Source organism: Mauremys reevesii, linkage group 12 (assembly GCF_016161935.1).
Source record: "Mauremys reevesii isolate NIE-2019 linkage group 12, ASM1616193v1, whole genome shotgun sequence".
Taxonomy (NCBI): domain Eukaryota; kingdom Metazoa; phylum Chordata; order Testudines; family Geoemydidae; genus Mauremys; species Mauremys reevesii.
In genome coordinates this window covers 3,326,427-3,348,061 of record NC_052634.1, presented here as the reverse complement: position 1 = coordinate 3,348,061, position 21,635 = coordinate 3,326,427, and the positions used below count along the sequence as shown (strand labels likewise).

The following is a 21,635-nucleotide window of genomic DNA, read 5'->3' as shown; positions in this document are numbered from 1 at the left end:
AGTGGTCAAATACTGTTGTCCTGGAGCTCTACAGAAAGCAAAAGAAACCAAGGAGGAGGCCATTTGAAGATCCATGCATCATTTAGATGACAACAGGTGCCGGAAAGCAGTTGGTTCTATGGGATGCTACATGTGGCAGCAGCTTTGCCATCCACTATTACCAGCACAAGTTCAGGATGTGTCATTGTGCTAAGGGAGGGAAGGGATATATGTCCTCTGTCTGGAGGACTTTATCCTGTCCTTGCAGGGGGTTAGATTTACAGGGCTGTATCTGACTTCTGTAAGGATCTGTTATTATCTCAGATGGGACAAAACCAGAGGTGATGCCATGTGCACGCAGACTTAAACAGCACATCATATGCAATCCATGTTGTGACTTATCTGTACAAATTTCACGAGCACTAGACTTTACAGAGTAGAAGAAACTCATTTTTATACGAACATCTACACAATCCCACATGAAGAACTGAGCTAGATATAAAAGGGCACTGAAATGCTTTTACACCCCAGTTGATGCCATCACACTGACCCCAAAATCAGGGCAAAGAGCTACCTTCCCCGCACACCTTAAGGGATCACCGAGGACATCAGCAGCTGAAGAGCAAATCCAGAACTCTGAACTCGGATTCTGGCCAAAGGACAAAACAGGTGTAAAGTCCTTTATTGTTAAGATGCGTTTGTCATTTAAGTCTGCCCATATATTTTGCCACTGACATGGCATCTGAAATAGCTTGAGCTATTTAAAAAAAAAACAAAAAAAACCCCACGTGTTTCTATTCTCTGTCACCACAATATTATATTTAGAAAGTATAAAATGTAACCACTTCAGTTATCTATAAAACGGTGCTCATTTAGAAGATAAATCTACCCGTTAGCTCCTTGTTCCCTTTGAACCATCTGATTGCGGTGGCTGGTCTGCTGGCCATGGCAGTGCAGTTCAACTCAATCTCCTCTCCTTCAGTGGCAATGTCTTTCTGGATATCAATCACCAAATTGCGTGGTGGGACTAAAATCAAAATATAAATCAGAACACGGTCAGTACATTTTGATATTTAACTGGTCTATACCCAAGAACTCATCAACAAATTACTCAATGTTACATAAGAATGGCCATACTGGGTCAGACCAAAGGTCCATCCAGCCCAGTATCCTGTCTACCGACAGTGGCCAATGCCAGGTGCCCCAGAGGGAGTGAACCTAACAGGTAATAATCAAGTGATCTCTCTCCTGCCATCCATCTCCATCCTCTGACAAACAGAGGCTAGGGACACCATTCCCTACCCATCCTGGGGCTAATAGCCATTAATGGACTTAACCTCCATGAATTTATGCTGTTATAGTCCTAGCCTTCATAACCTCCTCAGGTTAAGAGTTCCACAGGTTGACTGTGCGCTGTGGGAAGAAGAACTTCCTTTTATTTGTTTTAAACTTGACAGTTGGATTCTTTTGGGGTAAACTACGCACCCAGACTTATCAGATCTCTTAATTTATCAAATTATTTGTACTATTGTCCCTTAACACACAGGTTCATAATAGTTGTGTTAAATGTTTTCAGCCCAGCTTTGAGCTTCATCAACTATTGCTTATTAAATTCTCACATTTTCTATAGTCCCTCCCAGCTAAGCATGGTCCCCTGTAAATTGTCTGCTCTCTTTCATGCTACATGTGTGGGATACCACACAAAGAATACAGCTTGCATTCATATACATTTTAGTCAGTCAGTCACAAGAAGGGAAACAGAAAAAGGATTACATTTAAAGGTACTGTACCTACCTATAGGTTTAGCTCCCTAAAGGTAAAAAACTTCTTTTCATCTGCTCTTCAGTTTCAAGCCTCTGGCTCAAGATGTGGAAGATGACCAGCAAAGATCAAATACATTTAGGCTCTTAAAAAAAGCCACCAAGCCTGGGACCAGAATAGAATGCCTCCAACTGAAAATGCATCGCCCATCAAAATAAACCAAAAGGCAAATGCAATCCCAGATTTGATGAGAAGATGTGGAAACAAGTTTGGATCTTTACAAAGATAACTGCTTCAGATTGCAATTACTGCAAGCTGAGAGTTTTCCTCTCTTTAAGGCAAGTATCCTCTAGAGACAACACTACTGTGAGCTACAAAGCCAGAGGGCTGTAATCATCATCAGTGAAAAACAATCCAATGCTATTTAGGAACAGTGCAATACCCAAGGGAGACCACCACCACCACCACAGTAGCATGCAATCCATAGACAGGATAAAAACAAGTTTAAAATTCTGAAAAAGATGAAAAAGTCAGTAAGGAGGGAAACATGAATATATCACCCAAATACATACAATTCCATCCTTATTAGGCCTTTAAGTAAAGAATTTAAACTGATATTTCCAAAGATAACTCAACATTTTTTTGTTCTCATCACTATGATTAAGCAATTGTATGGTTGAAACATGACTCATACATTTTCAAGCTCATGAAAAACAAATGTATAAATATCTTCCAGATGATCGAAGGACTAATTAGTCACTCGTAGTTTTTCTCCAAGATGAGTAAAACAGACCATATATTTCAGATTTTCATATGTTCTAATCCATTGTGAATGAATAAATATATATAGTGTCACAGAAGACATTAAAATACATGGCAAGAGAGAAAAAATAATAAAATGACAAAGAAAAGTTAACAGGCAGCCACTGATGGCTCCTTCACTGTAGCAGTGGTGAGAGACATCTAGAAAGGTTTCTCTGCTTTCCCAAGAGACTATCATTGAAAATGTGACTGGAAAGCATAATGTTAAAGCTACTACTAAGTGTAACATCAACACATGGAACTATAGGTGCTATTTACTTCCCACGTACAAGATCCCATCATAAAGTGCTAGAAAGGAGGACCAAGGAAATGCTCTGACTTATTTTCTTTTTATAAGAACATTTAATCAAGGGAACAAGGGTTAGCCTAGTGTTTTGAGCACCCGAGATCCTGGTTCCCAACCCTGAGTGACAGCCGCTCTCTGCTCTTGAGCAACTGAACACGCTTCTGCCTTTGTTTTCCATTCCATGAAAGGAGGGCTAGGAGCACACCCACATGCATACACATCCCCAGTATGCCAAGAACTGACACACCTAGATGCTCAGGGCCTTACAGATACATCAGGTATACACACAGCTGCAATTTCTCTAAAATAGCCCTGGAATACAAGAAACAAAAACTGGCATATTCTGAATCTTGAAATACAACTTTCTTAACGAGAACAACTAAATTATTTTTCTAGCCTGTTACAGAAGACACAAAATACTTGCTTCTAGGCCCATTGAACAGGTACCACTGCTTCTGATGCATCTCTTAGCAATGAGTGAATGTACATTAACTAACTCAATACATTTAAAGATGTACCAAGAGGAGAGAAACTGAAGGGGACAAAATCATCATCCTATTCAGCTGAAGATCAGAAAACTGAAGTACAACATGAAGGCTGTTGATAACCTGAGATCCATACTAGGGCAGATTATAAACACTAAGACAGAACAGAATCTCATTAAATATGAGAAAAACAACCCAACTTACAACCAATCAGTGAGTGAGATCTTACATTAAGATCTTCCACTGCGATTCAGGTTCTCTTATTAACAGGAGCTTAAAAGTCAGCACTAATCTTTGGACATGGCTGTAATACTATTAGCTACTATTATCTGTAACTGTATTAACCTTATAACTGCATCTGTATCACTGTCTTGCAAACCATGAGAAACAGGATGAAAAAGAGGAGAATTTGGTAGATTACATTTTCACCAAGACAATTCTGAGTAGAAAAAGTGAACTGCAACACTCCAAAATGGATAATTCCTAAGCAAGTGAGCACACACAAAATGTCAGATGAAAGATTTCAAGTTCTTTATACATACAAACTAATACATAAAATAGTGGCTATTAAATCAGCCCAGACAAAAGTTTACATAAATCCCTCATTTTGCATTATAATTATGCTTAAAGTTTTTACTTAAACATCAAGCAACTAACAAACATGCATCGGCATAAGCATCTTGAAGCACATTAAGAGGTTTAACAACCTCATAATGTTCATAGTACTTTCCTTAAAGAACACCACAGACAGCGAACAAGACTTTATTCTTCTTCATTTATTAGTGTGATGCTGGCAGACCAGGTGCCAGTTTATGCCACTGTCCCCACACCTCAACTGGACACAGAGCCTTTGATCAGAGATTTTTGGTAGCAATGCCTGTTTGACCTGTGCATGCGCCCTATACATCCTTGTGCTCCATATATGTAGGACTCCATGAGTGAACCACCTTCAGTTCCTTCTCCACAACAAAGTCCCACAGAGGAAACTCCAAAGCAGAAGGGAAGTAGGGGAGAAAGTGAAGCACCCATAGGGGGACACCTCTCGAAGAATTCCAATTACTGGACTCCTTCAACTAGCATCCCTATGGGTGCTCCACCTCAGGTGACTTCCGAGCAGTATCTTCATCATGAGGAGTAGAGTCCAACACAGAAGACAAGACCGCATTCCCCAGGGCAACATCTTATCTAGAAGAATGACCCATCACATCTAGTTTGGAAAAGGTATGTGCTGAAGTCCAAATTGCAGCCTTGCAGATCCCAACAATGGGAACATGTTTAAACACCATCATAGACACTGACAGAAATCTAGTGGAATGGGCTAACACCTTGGGAGGAGCTTGTGTATCGGCAAATTAACAACAATGAATAATACATCCAGATATCCACCTGGACAGACTCTGAATGGAGACGGTGGTTCCCTTGAACAGGTCAGCAATTGAACTGCCTGAGAGACTAACTAAATGAATTGGTTCTCTCCTTTGTTCTGAGGTCAAAGTGGCCTTTTTGATGTTGAGCTGGAGACCTAACCTGTGGGACATGGACAGTGATGAGTTTACGGCAGAGAGAAACCTCGTTGCAAGTCTGGCCCTTGAGCAACCAATCATCAAGGCATGGAAAAACCATTGTCTTCAATAAACAAAAGGTAGTTGGTGACCACTGCCAAAACTTTCAAGAATACTTTTGGAGCAGAGAAAAGGCTGACTAAAAGTATCCAGTACTGGATGTGATCTTGACTGACCAGAACCCAAAATAATCTCTTGTGAAAAGGACAAACTGTGGCATGAAAGTAGAAGGTCCTAAAAGTTGAAGGTTGAAAACCAACCCCCCCTGGATCCATTGGTGGAATTACAGCTGCAAAAATCACCATTCTGCCTTTTTGTATTTTCAGAAAGTTGTTCAGGAGTCAGATCTAGAATTGGTCTCCACCCTTCATTCTTTTTTGGGACCCGAAGTGATCAATGATCCACCTGTGGTCTCAGTAAAAAGAGTTTCAGTCCATCCAAGGGGCAGTCCTCAATAATACTTTGAAACTCTCTAGGTAACCCACAGAACTGGAGCCAGGATGCCCAATGTACTGTGACTCCCATGGAGATGGAGCAAGCTGCAGTGTCAGCTGCAGCTAAGGAGGCCTGTAAAGATGTTCTAGTCACTAGCTAACCTTCAGCTATGGCAGCGTGGAACTGCTCGTGATGTTCTGCTGGAAAGTGTTTAATAAATGTGGTGAATTTGGAATAACTGGTGTGCCTATTTAGCCATAAGAGCTTGGTAATTTGCAATTCTAAACTCTGGGGTTGCAGACGAATGGTGCTGTCTGCCACGTTCACCACTTTAACAGCCAGGGAATTAGGCAAAGGATTCAAAAATAAATATTCACAGTTCTTGGCTGGGAAAGAATACGTCTTATCAGAATGTTTGCACATGGGCAATACCATTGCTGGGGTCTGCCAGATGGTCTTGGCAGGATCCAGGAGGGCCTCATTTATGGGCAAGGCCACTCGAGCAGAAAGTGGCATTTGCAAAATGTCCAAGTGCTTGTGCTGTGACTCTCAAACCTCCTCTAGGGGAACATGCAATGAATCCGCAACATGTTATGTTAGCTCCTGAAACTGTTTGAAGCCAGAGAAGGTGGAGGGGGCACAACAGCTTCAATGTGGGAAAGATGCGATGACAGTTTGAAGAGTACCCTCCTAGTCTGCTTTGGCCTTTCGCTCCTCAAAGGTTTCCTCCTGCAGTTGAAGTAGGAGACGAAGAACAAATGAAATATGGGCCTGCCTACCCCAGTGGTCCCAACAAGGTTAGGAGCTAGTAAGAATTGCTCTTGGTAGGCAGACCAAGGGTCCCAATATGGACACTGAGAACCATAATTAATATACCCCTAATTTTAGACAAATACTTAAATCTTATTCCTTCCCTTTTTCTCCTCACTGAATGAGAAGAATCTATGACCACGATCCCCACCCTCCTGCTGAAGTGTGACACACACAGATATACTCCGCTACCCTAAAGATGAAAGGCATGTGGTCTAGGAAAGTTTGTGAGGATAGTTTGCAGGATTACTAAAGCCAGCTGACTGTCTTCCCCTTGTAAGTGTTTGCCATTCCCCAGACTGTGGGGTGGGCAGACATCCCCTCCAAGTCAATAACAGTGTCAGACTTACTCCAAAACGTCACATTAGGAATTCATACGTTTATACTCAGCCGATGCAGTGATTCATCCTTATGCAGCCTCAGCAAGGCAGGTATTGTCCCACCCCTCCAAATGGAGACAATGACCAAGGGAATTTAAGTGAGTCAGTGACAGGCAGAGCCAGACTTAGAATTCAGAGGAGTCTGGCTCCTAAACCTGTACTTATCTCACGAAACGGAAATGCTGCAGAAAAAACAAACATCTGGCTTCTCCACTACAGACAGGATATTACTTAGAAAGAGGAGCATGGAGAGTGATTACAAAGAAATTCTATTGGGTACAGGCACACAGCCAGTCTCCTCCTCACTTAGCTAACACCACTAGTAGCTAACAGCTATGACGTTCCATGTGGCAAATGGCTCACTCGAAAATGTAGGTTGATCTTTGCTAGTCACCTTCAAAATCTTGAGACTGCCGTTTCGAGTCCCAGACTCACTAGATCCATAAAGGCAGCTGGTCTTTAGTGTAAGAGCTCTTTGGGATTTAAAAAAAAATGTTGATTTTTAGTGAAATCTCAGAGTGGGTGTGGCTCCATAAGGCAAGTTTTAAGAATTGATTCAGTTTTAGCAACTTTTGCTGGCTGTAATTGCTACAAAATAGTTTCCAAAAAACCATGCGCTGATTCCTTTTCCCCTCCCCTTCATTCCTGGACCCTCCACGTAATTGAAGAGTTAGAGTTTAGTGCCCAGCACTTACCAAGCACAGTCATAGTGGTATAAATTTCCTGTGGGGGATCGGTGTAGAGCTGGCAAAAGTATCTTCCTTCGTCAGAAACTGAGACATTTGTCAATGACACTCTGAGTTCACTGTTAGAGAAATTCACTAACTGAAACCTGCTGTCCTTCAAAGCTGTGGAACAAACAGATCATTAGTGATTGTGATGAACAAGACAGATAGTACATTTCCTCCCACAAAAACATGGCAAAGCCAGAAGCCTGAAAGAGTAGTAATGGTGCCTAAACAAAACTCTTACTTCTTCCACATTATTCCAGCTCCTTGCATTTCAATTTGGGTTTTAACAATACTCATGTGCTCAGATCAATAACACTAATCAATACAAATTCTCCATACAAACTACTGATGTGTCTAGCTTTTGTTTGTCAGAAGATGCAGCGATGTTTTGGGTAAGAAGGCTGCCATAAAAACAATTCAGGGGGTTATTTTGTGGCTTAAAGCAGAGTGCAGGATTGATACCATGAGTGGATTAGAACCGGCATGAAGCAGAGAAGAATCAGGAAAAAGAATTTAAGATTTAGGTTTCCTTACACAAGTAATTACTGCTAAAATCCCTTTGAGAATTTTGACAGCACTGACAAATATTTCAACTAAGACTCACTGATGGTCTCTCTTGAGTGTCAATTTTGGGACAGGGTGTGTAATACCTAGCAAAATGGGGACCCTGATCTTTGAACTGGGTCCTTAGATGCTATTGCAATACCAGTAAATCACAATCTCTGCTGAGTTCGTCTCACCCAATTAGTTACTTACATTGTAAGCAATTTTGGAGAAGAGACCCTCTGTGTTGCATGTACACAGAGAGCACAAGTAGTCCTGGTCCATCCCATCCAATTCCAACAGCAGCCATTAGGCTGAATAATTGAAATAGTCTCATTTCAATTGTTATCCTCACAGTGTTATCTAAACAGGAAATAAAGCCATCCTCCTGCACTGGGCACCATGGCGACAGATTTAGTTTTGGCTTTAAAGGAGACAGATTATCTTGAACATGTCAATCTTCAGACCAAACATATTACTTCTCAGAACATTGTACTCTCCTGCATTACTGTGTTCAATTTGTTTTTGTCAGCTAAATATTTGGTGCTCAGTTGCAATTCACCCTGAATTACTACAATCAATTCCTACTGCAAAGTAAAACAGTCTGACTTTTAAAAGAGACCATCAAGGTTTCCATTAAGGAGAAAGATTATGATTGCCTGTCATCTACGCTCTGAAGAATCAACAAAACTTTAAGTGCATAACATTCAATTAAAAAAGAGGCTTTAGCAATATTTTTATCCAGAATGCTAGGAGGGTGGGGGTCAGTTGCTACCAAATAACACAGGGATGGAAACTTACGCCTGAAGTCTTTGAAATAAATCGTCTGTCTGTTGGGATTCAGTAGCTGAATCACTGAGTCATCACTGTTTTTGACTCGACAACTGATGGTGGCAACTTCTCCCTCCACTACCGTCACATCTTCAGTAACCAAGTTCTGTCCATCACCTTAAAAAGCAAGGAAAGAAAGAGATTAAATACCGTATTGCCAAGTTTTTAAATTATGTCAGCAGGATTCATATAAAATCGATCAAGAACAAGCTTTGGGGGACCCCCATGCTGAAGCAAACTATTCCTTCTTGAGTATGAAGAGGGCATTATTATTGGCTTAGTGTCTATGCTAGAGACAATTCATAACTATAGTTACCTGGGCAATAATTTCATTGCTGCACACATATACAGTTGGCCATTGGACAACATTTGAAAGGGGGATCCTGGGGAAAAAAAATAACGACATGCCATTTAACTCTAATGAACACTACTAAATTAGACTAGAATAACTGGGAGAGCTCTGTGGGTGGTTAGAGTGGAGAAGGGGCAGTTGCTTTTCTAAAAACAAAGACTGCCCCTTCTGCTGTATGCATTGGCAAAGCTGCTCTATAAGCAGCTGATGGATAATTTCATCTAGATGTAAAAATGTGACTCCAAGGAAAGAACTGGGCAAAGAAGGAGCAGACAAATTCTCTTGCTCCTAGAAGCCAAACATCTGCTACCTTATCCCACCCGCCCAGAATGAAATATTTTAAAATGAACCCCTGGTTGGCAGATATGCAAGGAACATATGCCAAAGTGGGGGAAAGAGGGAAGGGAACAAAAGGAGATTGACTCTGGGGGGGCATGTTTTCATCTCAGCCCTACATCATAGTAAGGAGCCAAGCACCGTGGCACAGACTGGCTCCTAAAAAACAAGTGGTGGAGGCATCGTGAGCCATGCAGTTGATGGCATGATGTCTACCTCTTAATTCCCTAGGAACCAAAAGAATATCAGAGCTACACAAGAGAGTGAAATGGAGAAATGAATGGACAGAGCAGCCGATAAAACAAAGCTGTAGGGAGTAAAATATCAGGACCTATTAACGCATGCAAGACATTTCCTGGAGCCACATGTGCAGATCTTGGTGCTAAGGAGGCAAACCAATTTCACTGAAAATGCGAAGCGCTTCCAAGAATACAGCAATCCTGGGATTTCCTCTTGAAGTGCTGTGAAAATCTGAAGCCTAATTTTTAGTTCATTCAAATTTGATTGTGTTTGCTATATGGCCAATTTCTAGTACTGTTATATTAAAATATACTAAAGGAGTAGGAACAAGAAGGGAAATGGAAGAGCTTACTTCTGTAGTATATTATAATTATATAAGAAAGATTCTGGAAACACTTAGTTAAAAAGTCTTCCCCTACCCTCCAACCAAAAGTAGAAAGGGGAAAGCTGATGGGAATTCTTGCTAGTCAAAAAAAAAAAAAAAAGCAGCTATCTGTAGCGCTAACAATCCTAAAGATTCAAATATCTCCAGCAAAATACTGAGCAACACGTGGCATCATCATTTTCTGTTGTTGTTGGGATGGAGGTGAGGGAACCAAGCCCACTGAGTGATTTAAGAAAATGTGACTGGACTACTCTGATACTAGAACTGAAAAAAGTGCTGAATTATTGTTAGGACAATTGCAACACAAAATATTGCCTGTTCCTGTTACAGTTGTTGAAAGGAAATCACTTGTGGTACAAAGTGCCCATATTCACAACAGCCATACATGAGAAAGCCCCTATAGTATCAGGCATTTCCCCCTGTTCACCTACAGCTTTCACTCAATCTCTGGAATTTGGGGAAGCTTTATACAGTCGGTGATACTTCCTTTGGCCATATTCTCCATTTTTTTTAATTATCTGTGAATCATCACAACTAACAGTTGCTATTTACTCAGCAGCAATTTGCATATTTTTGAGGAAAATACAGCAACAATTATACTGTTTTATGATAAAGCAATAGTTTTTAAGAATCGCTTGAGAGGCAATTAAAATACCTATAGATTGGGTAGTTTGTTAAAAAAAAAAAAGACCAGTAATGTATGTAAATTTAATCTCAAGCTACACAACTAAGTTATACTAAACCACTGCCTTCAAGGATGGGAGCCTTTAGCAGCTCCAAGCTGAAGTGGTAAGGAGATGATAGTAAGTCTTTATCAACATACACTTCATCACATCAATGTTCATGAAAGTAAGGGTGGCCAAGCCCCATAGCACTGACATTGGCTGTGATAACAAGGACTGTCATAGAAAACAGTCAAGGGTAGTTGACGGAGTTGAATAAAGAAGGGAACAGAAAAGTATTTGCTTAAAAGTCTGAAAATTAAATTTACCTTTCTCAATCTTAAATTGTCTATATATTTTATGTACTAAGAATGCAACATATTTTTCCCTCTAGCAGGCCAAATATTCTTTCCACTTGAATGATGCTTAGCAACATTAAAAAACTGTGAATAAGGGAACACTGGAGAAAAATGGACAACTTTTAAACGTAATGAAATAAACTGGACTGGAGATTCGAGGGTTTAGAATGGAAAAGTGAGGTATATCACAAACAATTTAGTGACTGCCCCACTCATGTAGGACAGTTCACTTGCACAACAGAGACTTGATAATTTCCAACCAGGAATACCTGCACAGGCAATTAGGCAGCCACTAAACACAATAATGCAATCAGATGTGCAGCAGAAGTGTATATGGAAATTGCTCAACTAATATAAATAATAATATTACCAAAGCCTTTTGTATTTTATCCTTTCCAGGACTAAAAGGAAGTCAATAAATAAAATAGAATGGATAAATCAAGTCAGTCAGAATGTTCTGTACCAACAAGCAAACCCAATAAAAACATTCAGTAAACATCAAGTAACTCTGAACAGTTAACAAGTTAATTTTAATGCCTGAACACAACACTTGAAACACATTCTCTATTGTTCTAATCTGCATGAGTTTTCTTCTACGAATATTTTCAATTGTAATCTAATTGATCTGAAATTAATCCCACTGGGCAACTCCATTTATGTCAGAATTATACTTACTCCATCATTCATGAGCCTTTTAAAGTATCACTACATCCATGCATGGTACACATGTGCTTATGACTGGTAAGCAAGAGACCATGTAGTGATATCACAGTAGCTCCAGTTCTATAAAGGAGAAATCTGCAACAGATAGCTAACTAAAAAATTACATAACTTTACTCTTTGTTTTGAAGCCTATCGGCAGACTTTTTTTCTTGGTAAGTGTGATGGGGCAGACTGGCCCCGCACTGGGACTAAGAGAGTTAACCCTTTCCTCGCTGGCAGAGGAAGCCATGCCCCTGAGGCTCTGTTGGGCATGCTCCAACCGGGAGTCAAGCATAAAAGCCTACAGAACCGCTCAGTCAGGGCTGGCCGTTGAGGAAGGAGGACGCCCAGCAGAAGCTCCAGCCCAGGAGCAGTTGCAAGCCTTACAAGAGGGAGCTGAGGAGCCAGGAAGCAGGCCCAGAGACTGGCAGCTGTGGGAACCCGACGGAGCATCGGGTACTGAGGAACCTGGAGACCCTGATGCCACAAGGACTGCTACGTTTGGAGGACTGGTAGGAAGTGACCCAGGGAAGGGAAGGGAGTGGTATCTCCCACCACTCTGCGGGCAGCGTGTTGTGGTAGGATTCCCCGCTGACCCATGGCGGATCACGCTGTCACTGACAGGGCCCTGAGTCGGATCCTGGTGAAGGCAGGTGGGCCCGGACTCCCCTACCGGGGGTCTCTAACCCCCCCACCTTTGGGGGAACGAGACAGTTCACCAACCCCTCTCTCTCACCCCAAAGGTGGTAGACAAACTCCAGCTGCTGGGCCATGCTATCACCCGAGGGGAGAAGAATTTAGAGAGACTCTGGCCATTAGGCCACGCTGCCTTAGGAGTGCACTATAGAGACTTCGGCCACATGGCTGCGCTATCCCGCTGGGCGAAGAGAGTGTAGAGGGACTCTGGTCATTGGGCCCCGCTGGTTTAGGAGAGCACTATAGGGACTCCGGCCACTGGGCCGCACTACCCCACCCAAGGAGGTGGATTTGAGGGACTCTGGCCATTGGGCCATACAGCCCTGACTACCGGGGAGGTAGTAAGACCGACAAACACAGGGAGGCAGGGTTAACCTCGCCCCCCCCCCCCTTGAATCAAAGGAGTGACAAGGTACAAAAGCTGCCACAGTAAGAAACAATGATTTCCTTCAGCTGGGTTATGCAAGAGACCAAAAAGAGCTGGAGCTCAAATCCCAAACAAGGATAGATTCCTTCCAATGATGCCAAGGCTGTGGGTTGATGCTCCCAAGGTGAGAACATCTGTCTCTGAGGACTGGCAGCTATGGTCACAACTCTATTCTTCAGGTAACAAATGACAATTATTTCCTTTGTGCTGTTATACGTGCTCTACTCCATAAAAGGTCCTGAACCCCTAGAAGCTACTATGTTCAAAATATGCCACAGACGATAATAGCTTTATTTGCCATGGAAATATTGGAACTATAAAGCTCTACTATAAAAAAATACTTTAACAATTAACTCTTTCATCTGCATGCAGCATGGCTATTTTAGATAAAGTACGTACACTTCTCAAAGACGCAAGGTGACTTAATTGTAATGCTAAGCTTGTATTGCATGAGGAATTGGCTGTACTATACATAGACCCTCTGGATGTACTTTTGCATTTTTGAAGTCAAGCCTTCTTCCAGTAAATTTTTGTTCATTAAGAACTCCACAAGCCAGAGTGATAACCTACTCCCGATCAGGAATCGTATTTCAAACTGCAACCTTTTTTGTTGAAGTTTCTTTTATTTAGCTGGTGGACAACTATCCCTGCTTGTGCATCGTTTACTTTGCTATGGAGAATATACTTATATGTAAATGAGCTCTTTTACACTGGATTCTTTTTTTTTTAATTCCTGTAATTTATCCAGAACCCAATTATGCACATCAAGTCTAGGGAGAAACGGTATGGAATATCAAACACCTTGTTTACTACTCCCTTCATTCTTTAATACTCAGCACGCTTAGCCTCAGGAGATCAGCTTTATTTCCATGGTGGACATTTACCAAGTCTGTGAACTCACACCCCCAGTTAGCCTGCTACTAAACAATGCTCTCCATATGCTTTGGAGAAGCCCCTCCATTTGAATCTGCAATAAAAGAGAAGGCCCACAGTAAACCAGAATCCAGATTACACTGTGACAACATATTGATACCAGAACTCTTCAATGTAATTTAAACAGAAAGAGTATTTTGCAGATAACAAAAGAACAGCCCATTGTATTAAAGCATAGCCAAGTACTCAGATCAGAGAAAATGAAATTAGCACTTAACTTCTTGGCATTGGGGTGACTGCATAAAATGTTACAAGATTGACTCCCACTCTCTCAAAGCATGAATATTGAAACACTGTTCTCACAAAGCAAGTCTCTTTAAAACATTTAAGAAAATATATAGATAAGCAGCAATTTGTCCTCTGATTATCAGATATACACTTTGTCATAAACATACAGCTAAGGGTATCATAAAATCATAAAGGGTTAATTCCTCTTTTACCTGTAAAGGGTGGCACCTGACCAAAAGGACCGAGAAGGGGAGAAGATACTTTCAAATCTGTGGGGGAAGGTTTTTTCTCTGCGTCTCCCGGAGTCAACAAGGAAACAGGGCAGGGAAAATACATCTCCCTACGACATATCTGAACAAAGCATCTAGTCTTGCAAAAATAATAAGTAATAGCAAAGAAATGCATTAGATTACCTTTTGTTTTAGCTTGTGAATTTTGTTATTCTGTAAAATACTTACCATCCTGATTTTACAGAGGTAATTCTTGTACCTTTTTTTTTTAAATTAAAATTCTTCTTTTAAGAAGGCGATTAATTTTTCATTGTTCTTAAGATCCAAGGGTTTGGATCTGTGTTCACTTCTACCAATTGGTGAGGATATTTTTCTCAAGCCTTCCCCAGGAAAGGGGGGTGCAGGGCCTGGGGGAATAGCTTGGGGGGAATAGGATTCCAAGTGGTCCTTTCCCTGATTCTTTGTCTAAATCACTTGGTGGTGGCAGCATGCTGTTCCAGACAAGGTTTTTAACCTAAGCTGGTAAAAATAAGCTTAGGGGGTCTTTCATGCGGGTCCCCACATCTGTACCCCAGAGTTCAGAGTGGGGAAGGAACCTTGGCACACTTAGTTTCATAAACTGCAGTAGGTGAAGTCCAGAAATGGAAGAAAAATCCTTCATGCCATCTCCTCTCTCTGAGTCTAGTAATTATTTACAAGTCAGCTGCACAAAACCCCCCTCTCTCTTTAACTGACAGGAACCAACATATCAGATGCATGTAGCGATATCTGGGTTCAAGTTTTAGAGAATGCTGGGGAACATAGTTGAAATAAAACCCTTGCATTCTAAATTTCTAATTTTCCTCATAAATGATGCAAGTTCTGTCAGGTCACAAAATAAGCAGAAGGAATCCTAAGGAAAATTAGAGCAGAAGCTAAGCAGTAAAAAGTACATAAAACAGAACTTGAGAGGATATCTACCCAAAAGAGAAATTCAGATTGAAGTACCTTTGGGTCACTTCTGATTTCTCATCTGCTTTCAAACTATACAAACAGTACAGACAAAAGGACCGATAATAAGTGGTTTCACTTGTTGATGACAGAAAAGCAAGCACAGACTGGAAAAAAATTTCAACTTTTTGACTGGCAAGATGTGTCGAATTAAACTTAATGATGGGAAAATGTAAGAGATGTAGGTATATAGTTAATGACTAAAAAGTATGGTATTGAACTAGAGGTGAGAAAGGGAGGTACCAACGAATGTCTAGAAAATATAGCAGAAAGGTGTCAAGGATGCTAATGACAGCATATGCATAAAGGGTTAGCATTAAGGCTAGAGAGTCCAAGTAACTTAGTAACGATGTGACTATACGTGCTTCCGATGAAACCTCAGAATAAAGTCTATTTCTGTGCACCACAATTTAACAAAAGGTTGAGAAGCAGCAACATAAGGACACAATTTACTCTTAAAATTTCATATTTTTCTCATTATTTAACCTGTAAGAGAAATGTAAATTTTAATAGACTGAAAAATTGCCACATGCCTTTCACAATGCTCAGTGAGGGAGTGGCGAGGGCTTTCAGGAGAGCCGTGTTCAAATCCTGCCACCATTTTGAAGAGGGATTTGGAGCAATTTCTGTGACCCTGGGTGTTATTAATGTCTCTGTGCCTATTGCTAAATTGTCTCAGATTTATAAGGCAATTAAAAAATATCAATAAAAGCAATCAACCTCCCTCCCCAGAGAGGATGTGTCCCCTAGCATTCATTAAAAATACTCATGATGAATGTGTTACAGGCATTTAATTTTTTTCCACCAGGTGCCTCTACAAGACTATCAATGCTCACTCCTTATCTCCAATCACATAAGCTAAACACCATTCTATACTAACAATATACTCAGTATAGTTTTCTGAAACATCGCCAAACAATTATTATCTGGTTTGCCAAAATGACGCTGTCTACTTAAGCCGTTATATTGGGGGATGGAGGAGTCTCCTATTCATATGTGAAAACAAGTGAATGTATTGCATGCTATTGAACGCACTGTCCTCTTTGCACAAGGAACCCTGGAAAGGTGGTTTATAATGGCTAAAGGGTGGAATCCTGGTGGGAGGCCATGTTAAAATACTTGGCAACACACTACTGTGTGGCCTTGTTTTGTAACTAAATCCATAGCAAACCACACAAAGATTTTTTCAAGATCTCACATCAAGCAAACATTTCCCCCTCTCTTCTCCTACTGCAGAATGTGACCAAGTTGCATTAACTCAGCACATTGTACATTGGCTTTTATCATAATGATAGAAATAACTGCTGCATTTAAAAATGGAACAAGTCACTGCCCATGAACAAACTATTTCTGGATTTACAAGACTCAGACCACTGGAAGGGTACAGATGCCTTAGTGGTCAATTTCAAGTTGGCAAAGCACCTGTTTTTATGCAGTAATTTTTATAGGTGCAAAGAAGAGGATGGTTTTTGGATGCATTCAACTTGCTATGCTATTAAACAATGAAGAATTTAACAGTAGGGTTAGCTCCCCAGCTGAAAATTGTCACCAATACAGAAGCAGCAGCTTCTGCTGTGGATAAATAGAAGCAAAAAGTTAATCACCACAAAAAAAAAAAAAACCCTGGGGAAGAGTTTTATCACTCCAGTTGAGAAAAGGCTTCTGGAGAAGGTTAAACTGGATACATTCTCCATACTTCTTTGTAAACACAATATTCACTACAAAGGATTAACAAAGCTATTAAGATTTGATTTCCATCTAAGCAATTAACATTTTTTTTACATTTATTTAAAAGACTCAATTCTATCTTTCAATTCATTAAACCGTTCCCTATATTTGTCGAGTTTTATGTCAAGTCAAAACCCTATCTGAATTAATAAGAATTACAGTAAAAGTAATTTAGAAATAAATTACTTGAAGTTCAAGTCACTGAAGCTTCTGATGATGGAATGTCGCTCCATTAAAACAGACAACTGATTTCTTTAGAAATCCAGTGCCTAGTTGGAATGACAATATGTCTCATGGAAGTGTGTTTTCACCTTTAGGTTTGGGGTTCATGATGGGATCCAGGAAGCATAAGCACAGTTCTGCATTTTTTGAAACAGCCAGTGACTCAACTTTCCTGAAGATTTGAATAGTTATTTTGATTCAAAGGCCTCTCAATCTAAACATTGTTTGAAAAGCTTCTCTCTGACCCCCCCTCCCAACCTCTATCGAAGGAACATCACAGCTGCCATACTAGGTCAGAACAATGGTCCATGTAGCGCAATAGCCTGTCTTTGGAAGTGCTCCATACCAGAGTGCTGAGAACAGGGCAATTATGAAGTGATCCGCTTCTGGCAGCCAGAAGTTTACGATCATCCTAGGTATACTTTTGGCCATCACAACATCCCATGGCAATGAGTTCATCAGGTTAGTTGTGGGTTGTGAGAACAGAAGTACTTCCTCTTGTTTATATTAAACCTGCTGCTTACTAATTTCATTGGGTGATCCCTGGTTTTTGTATGGTTGAAAAGGGTAAACAACACTTCTTTAGTCCCTTTTCCCACACTATTCTTGACTTTATAGATCTCTAGCGTACCCTCCCATAGTTGTCTCTTTTTTAGATCTTTTAAATCTTCCCTTGTGTGGAAGCCTTTCCATATCCTTGGTCATCTTTGTTGCCTTCTCTGAACCTTTTCCAGTTCCACTATATCCTTTTTGAGATGGGGCAACCAGAACTGGTTACAGTGATCAAGGTATGGGCACATTATGGGTGTGTGTGTGTGTGTGTAGATTAGTGCCATTATAATATTTTGTCTTATTTTCTATCCCTTTCTTAACAATTTCTATCCCAAACGTACTGTTTGCCTGTTTGACTTCAGCTGTGCACTGAGCGGAAGTTTTCAGAGAATTATCCACGGAAACTCCAAGATCTTTCTTGGGTGCTAACAGTTAATTTAGAGCCAATCATTATATATGTATAGTTGGGATTATGTTTTCCAATGTGTATTACTTTGCAATCATCAACGCTGAATTTCATCTGCCAATTTGCTGTCCAGTTATCCAGTTCTGTGAGATCCCTCTTCCACTCCTCACAATCTGCTTTGGACTTAACTATCTTGAATAGTTTTATATCATCTGCAAACTTTGCTACTTCACTGTTCACCCCTTTTTCCAGATCATTAATGAAAACGTTGAACAGCACAGGTCCCAGTATGGAACCTGGGGGGATGCCGTTGTCCACCTCTCTCCATTGAGAAAACTGAATTTATTCCTACCCATTGTTTCCTATCTTTTAGCCAGTTACTGATCCATGAGAGGACCTTCCCTCTTATCCAATGCAACTTAATTCCCTTAAGAGCCTTAAGTGGGGGACTTTGCCAAAGGCTTGCTGAAAATCCAAGTATACTGTATCAACTGGATTAACCTTATCCACATGCTTGTTGACATCCTCAAAGAATTCTAGTAGATTGGTGAGTCCTGATTTCTGTTTAGAAAAGCTGTGTTTACTCTTCCCAACAAATCAGAGATACCCATGTGCCTGAAAATTCTGTTCTTTACTATGGTTTCTGCCACTCTCCCCGGTAATGAACTTGGGCTTACTGGCCTGTAATTGCCAAGATCTCCGCTGGAGCTCTTTAAAAAAAAAAAAAAAATCCAACAGTGTTACATTAGATACCTTGCAGTCATCTGGTACAGATGCTGATTCAAGTGACAAGTTACATACCACACTTAGTAGTTCTGCAATTTCATATTTGAGTTCCTTCAGAACTCTTGGGTGAATACCATCTGGTCCTGGTGACTTAGTGTGTAATTTATCAATTTGTTTTAAAACCTCTTCTACTGGCACATCTCTTTGGCATAGTTCCTCAGATTTGCTACTCAAAAACAATAGCTCTGATGAGGGTATCCCTCACGTCCTCTGCAGTGAAAACCAATGCAAAGAATTTATTTAGCTTTTCTGCAATGGTATTGTCTTCCTTGGTTGCTCCTTTAACACCTTGGTTATCTAGTGGCCCCAACACCTATTTGGTAGACTTCCTGCTTCAGATGTACTTTAAATAATTCGTACTGTTAGGGTTTTGTGTCTTTAATAAGTTGCTTCACAAATTCCTTCTTGATCTGCTTCATTGTACTTTTTACAATTAACCTGACAGTTTGTGCTCCTTATTTTCCTCACTAGGTTTTGACTTCCAAATGTTAAAGGATGCCTCTTTGCCTCCAACAGCCTCCATTACTTGGCTGTTTAGTAGAATTCTTTTGGTCTTCTTACAATCTTTTATGATTTGGGGTATACATTTACTCTGAGCCTCTGTTATGGTGTTCTTAAGTAGCCCCTATGCTGCTTGCAGGCATTTTACTCTTGTGACTGCTCACTTTAATTTCTGACTAGTTGTCATTCTTTTTACTTCCCTTTTTTCAAGGTAAATGTTACCGTGATTTATTTTTTTTCGTATCTTCCCTAAGTATGTTATATTGAATTGCATTATAGTGACTTCAGCTACAGTTACCGCTTGGACCAGATCCTATGCTCCATTTAGGACTAAATCAAGAATTCCTTCTCCCCATTTGGGTTCCAGGATTACCTGCTCCAAGAAGCACCACTCTAGAAATTTTATCTCTGCATCATGAACCCAAGTGACATTTACCCAGTCAAAATGAGGACCCTTCACATCACCCATTATCCTTGTTTGTTTTAACCAAAACACCAGATAGTATAAGCTAGTGTTTTCAGTCATCTGGATACATACTCAGTTTCATGAAATAGGGAAAAATATTAATGTGAATTATGCAGATTACAAGCATAAAGATATATTATGACCAACAGCAGTCTTATTTCAGTTTCCCTTCAAACATTTCAAGAAATATTCAGCAAAATATTTACTGGTGGTAGATATACATTTTAAAGTGTGTTTAATTCCATTAGACTGCGTTTACATTCTAACAAAGAAAAATTATGGAGGGGGAAAAATCAATTTTATGTTCCCAATGCAGAATCACAGGGGGTGGTGTGAGTGAGGGAAGCTGTGCTAAAGGGTGAAAAATCCTTATTTGAATAAATATCCTCTAATAATCAGCAAAACTTTTGAACAAGTTTTGAAAAATAAGTGGGTAAAAAAAATCAACTGATTTATATTCATGTTGGATAGATTTTGTTCAATTAAAGTTAACTGTGCACAAATTGAATATAAAAAAACCCACGTGCTTTGTATCTGTATTATATATAATTAATTTCCTGTTGAGATGTCTAACACTAAGTTAAAATTCTCTCTTCCAGCTTAGATATGCATTACTACATGGGTATGTTTGATTATTACTATGCACTTTAAACATGTAAATCACATAATATAGTGTAATGGGTCCTTTGGAGTCATTAGGGTCTATATAGTAAATATGATACAGTTTCACAATAATTTAAATACATGTTAAGATTATAGTCTATAACTGGTTCCTCTACAGTCTATTGCCTTGGATATTTGCATATAGATCACAATCATATCTCCTTGACAACAATTAAGGTGCATTGTCTCTTGGTGGATTTGGTAATAGAAACAAAGGAAAGAAAATGTTTAAAAGACCCTCATTCAAGTAAAGTTAATGACTTGGCAAACCCAGGAAATTCAGTTTGAAAGTTGAAACCCCATCCTTAAGTCACCCCTTTAAATGCCAGTGTTTGTTTAAATACTGTAAAGTTTGTTAACCATTGCTCAGGGGCACATGGAATTTGTTAAGAACCACACTAAACTCCAAATTGTCTTGCTTTTTGGTTACATGATTTGATACTTATTCTTGTCCACGATGAATTGTTTTGCTTCTAAATACATTTCCACCATAGATCTACACTAACTGAAGCACAATCAAGACAAGGGAGTCACTGAAATGTCTCATTTTTAAAGGAGCACTGTGCCTCCAGGGTTTCAGTTCCCTCCACTTTCTCCAGAATGTTCTTGATACAAATGGTTTTGAGGTTTTCCACTTTGTCACATTACAATGGATTGAGATTTTCCTGTCAGTACAATGACAACAGGATTATTGGGTCAAAAAATATAGATAGGAAAAGCTGATTTGACCATGGGGCAATTCAGTTTGTCTGTCCTACCTCTACATCTGCCATCACACACAGCAAGCTCAATTTATTTGGTGGATGCCTGAAATATTTCAATGCATTTTATGGAGTTTTACAGGGAGATATTTCAATTTCAACATAAAAGGTATTTCTGAGCCAAGCAAAATTGTTAAGACACTTTTAGTCACTTAATTACTACGTCCAATGTTGAATTCTGCAATGCTGAGTACTTTCACAGGGACATGACTATGTCCTTCGAGCTGCACTCACTAATCCCATTAGCTTCGAACACAGCCTACACACTCTGAGGCCATATGTGGTAAAACTACACAAATTCATTTCCAAATATTCTCATCAGTGAATGAAATAAATTAAGTTGTTACATCATCATCTTTGGTCCAGTCTTTAAAAGCATTTATCT

The 21,635-nt window shown here is 40.0% G+C and overlaps 1 protein-coding gene across 6 annotated transcripts in view; it reads right to left on the bottom strand.

Moving 5' to 3' along the window:
- Positions 1 to 21,635, bottom strand: part of CADM1 (cell adhesion molecule 1) — a 287,524-nt gene that overhangs the window by 67,428 nt on the left and 198,461 nt on the right. For all 6 annotated transcript variants that reach the window (XM_039496484.1, XM_039496486.1, XM_039496487.1 and 3 more), the window contains exons 2-4: positions 8,596 to 8,742; positions 7,216 to 7,368; positions 869 to 1,006 (exon numbers count right to left, since the gene is read on the bottom strand). In XM_039496484.1, coding sequence (XP_039352418.1) covers positions 869 to 1,006; positions 7,216 to 7,368; positions 8,596 to 8,742 — 438 coding nt within the window. The remainder of the gene's footprint in view (positions 1 to 868; positions 1,007 to 7,215; positions 7,369 to 8,595; positions 8,743 to 21,635) is intronic.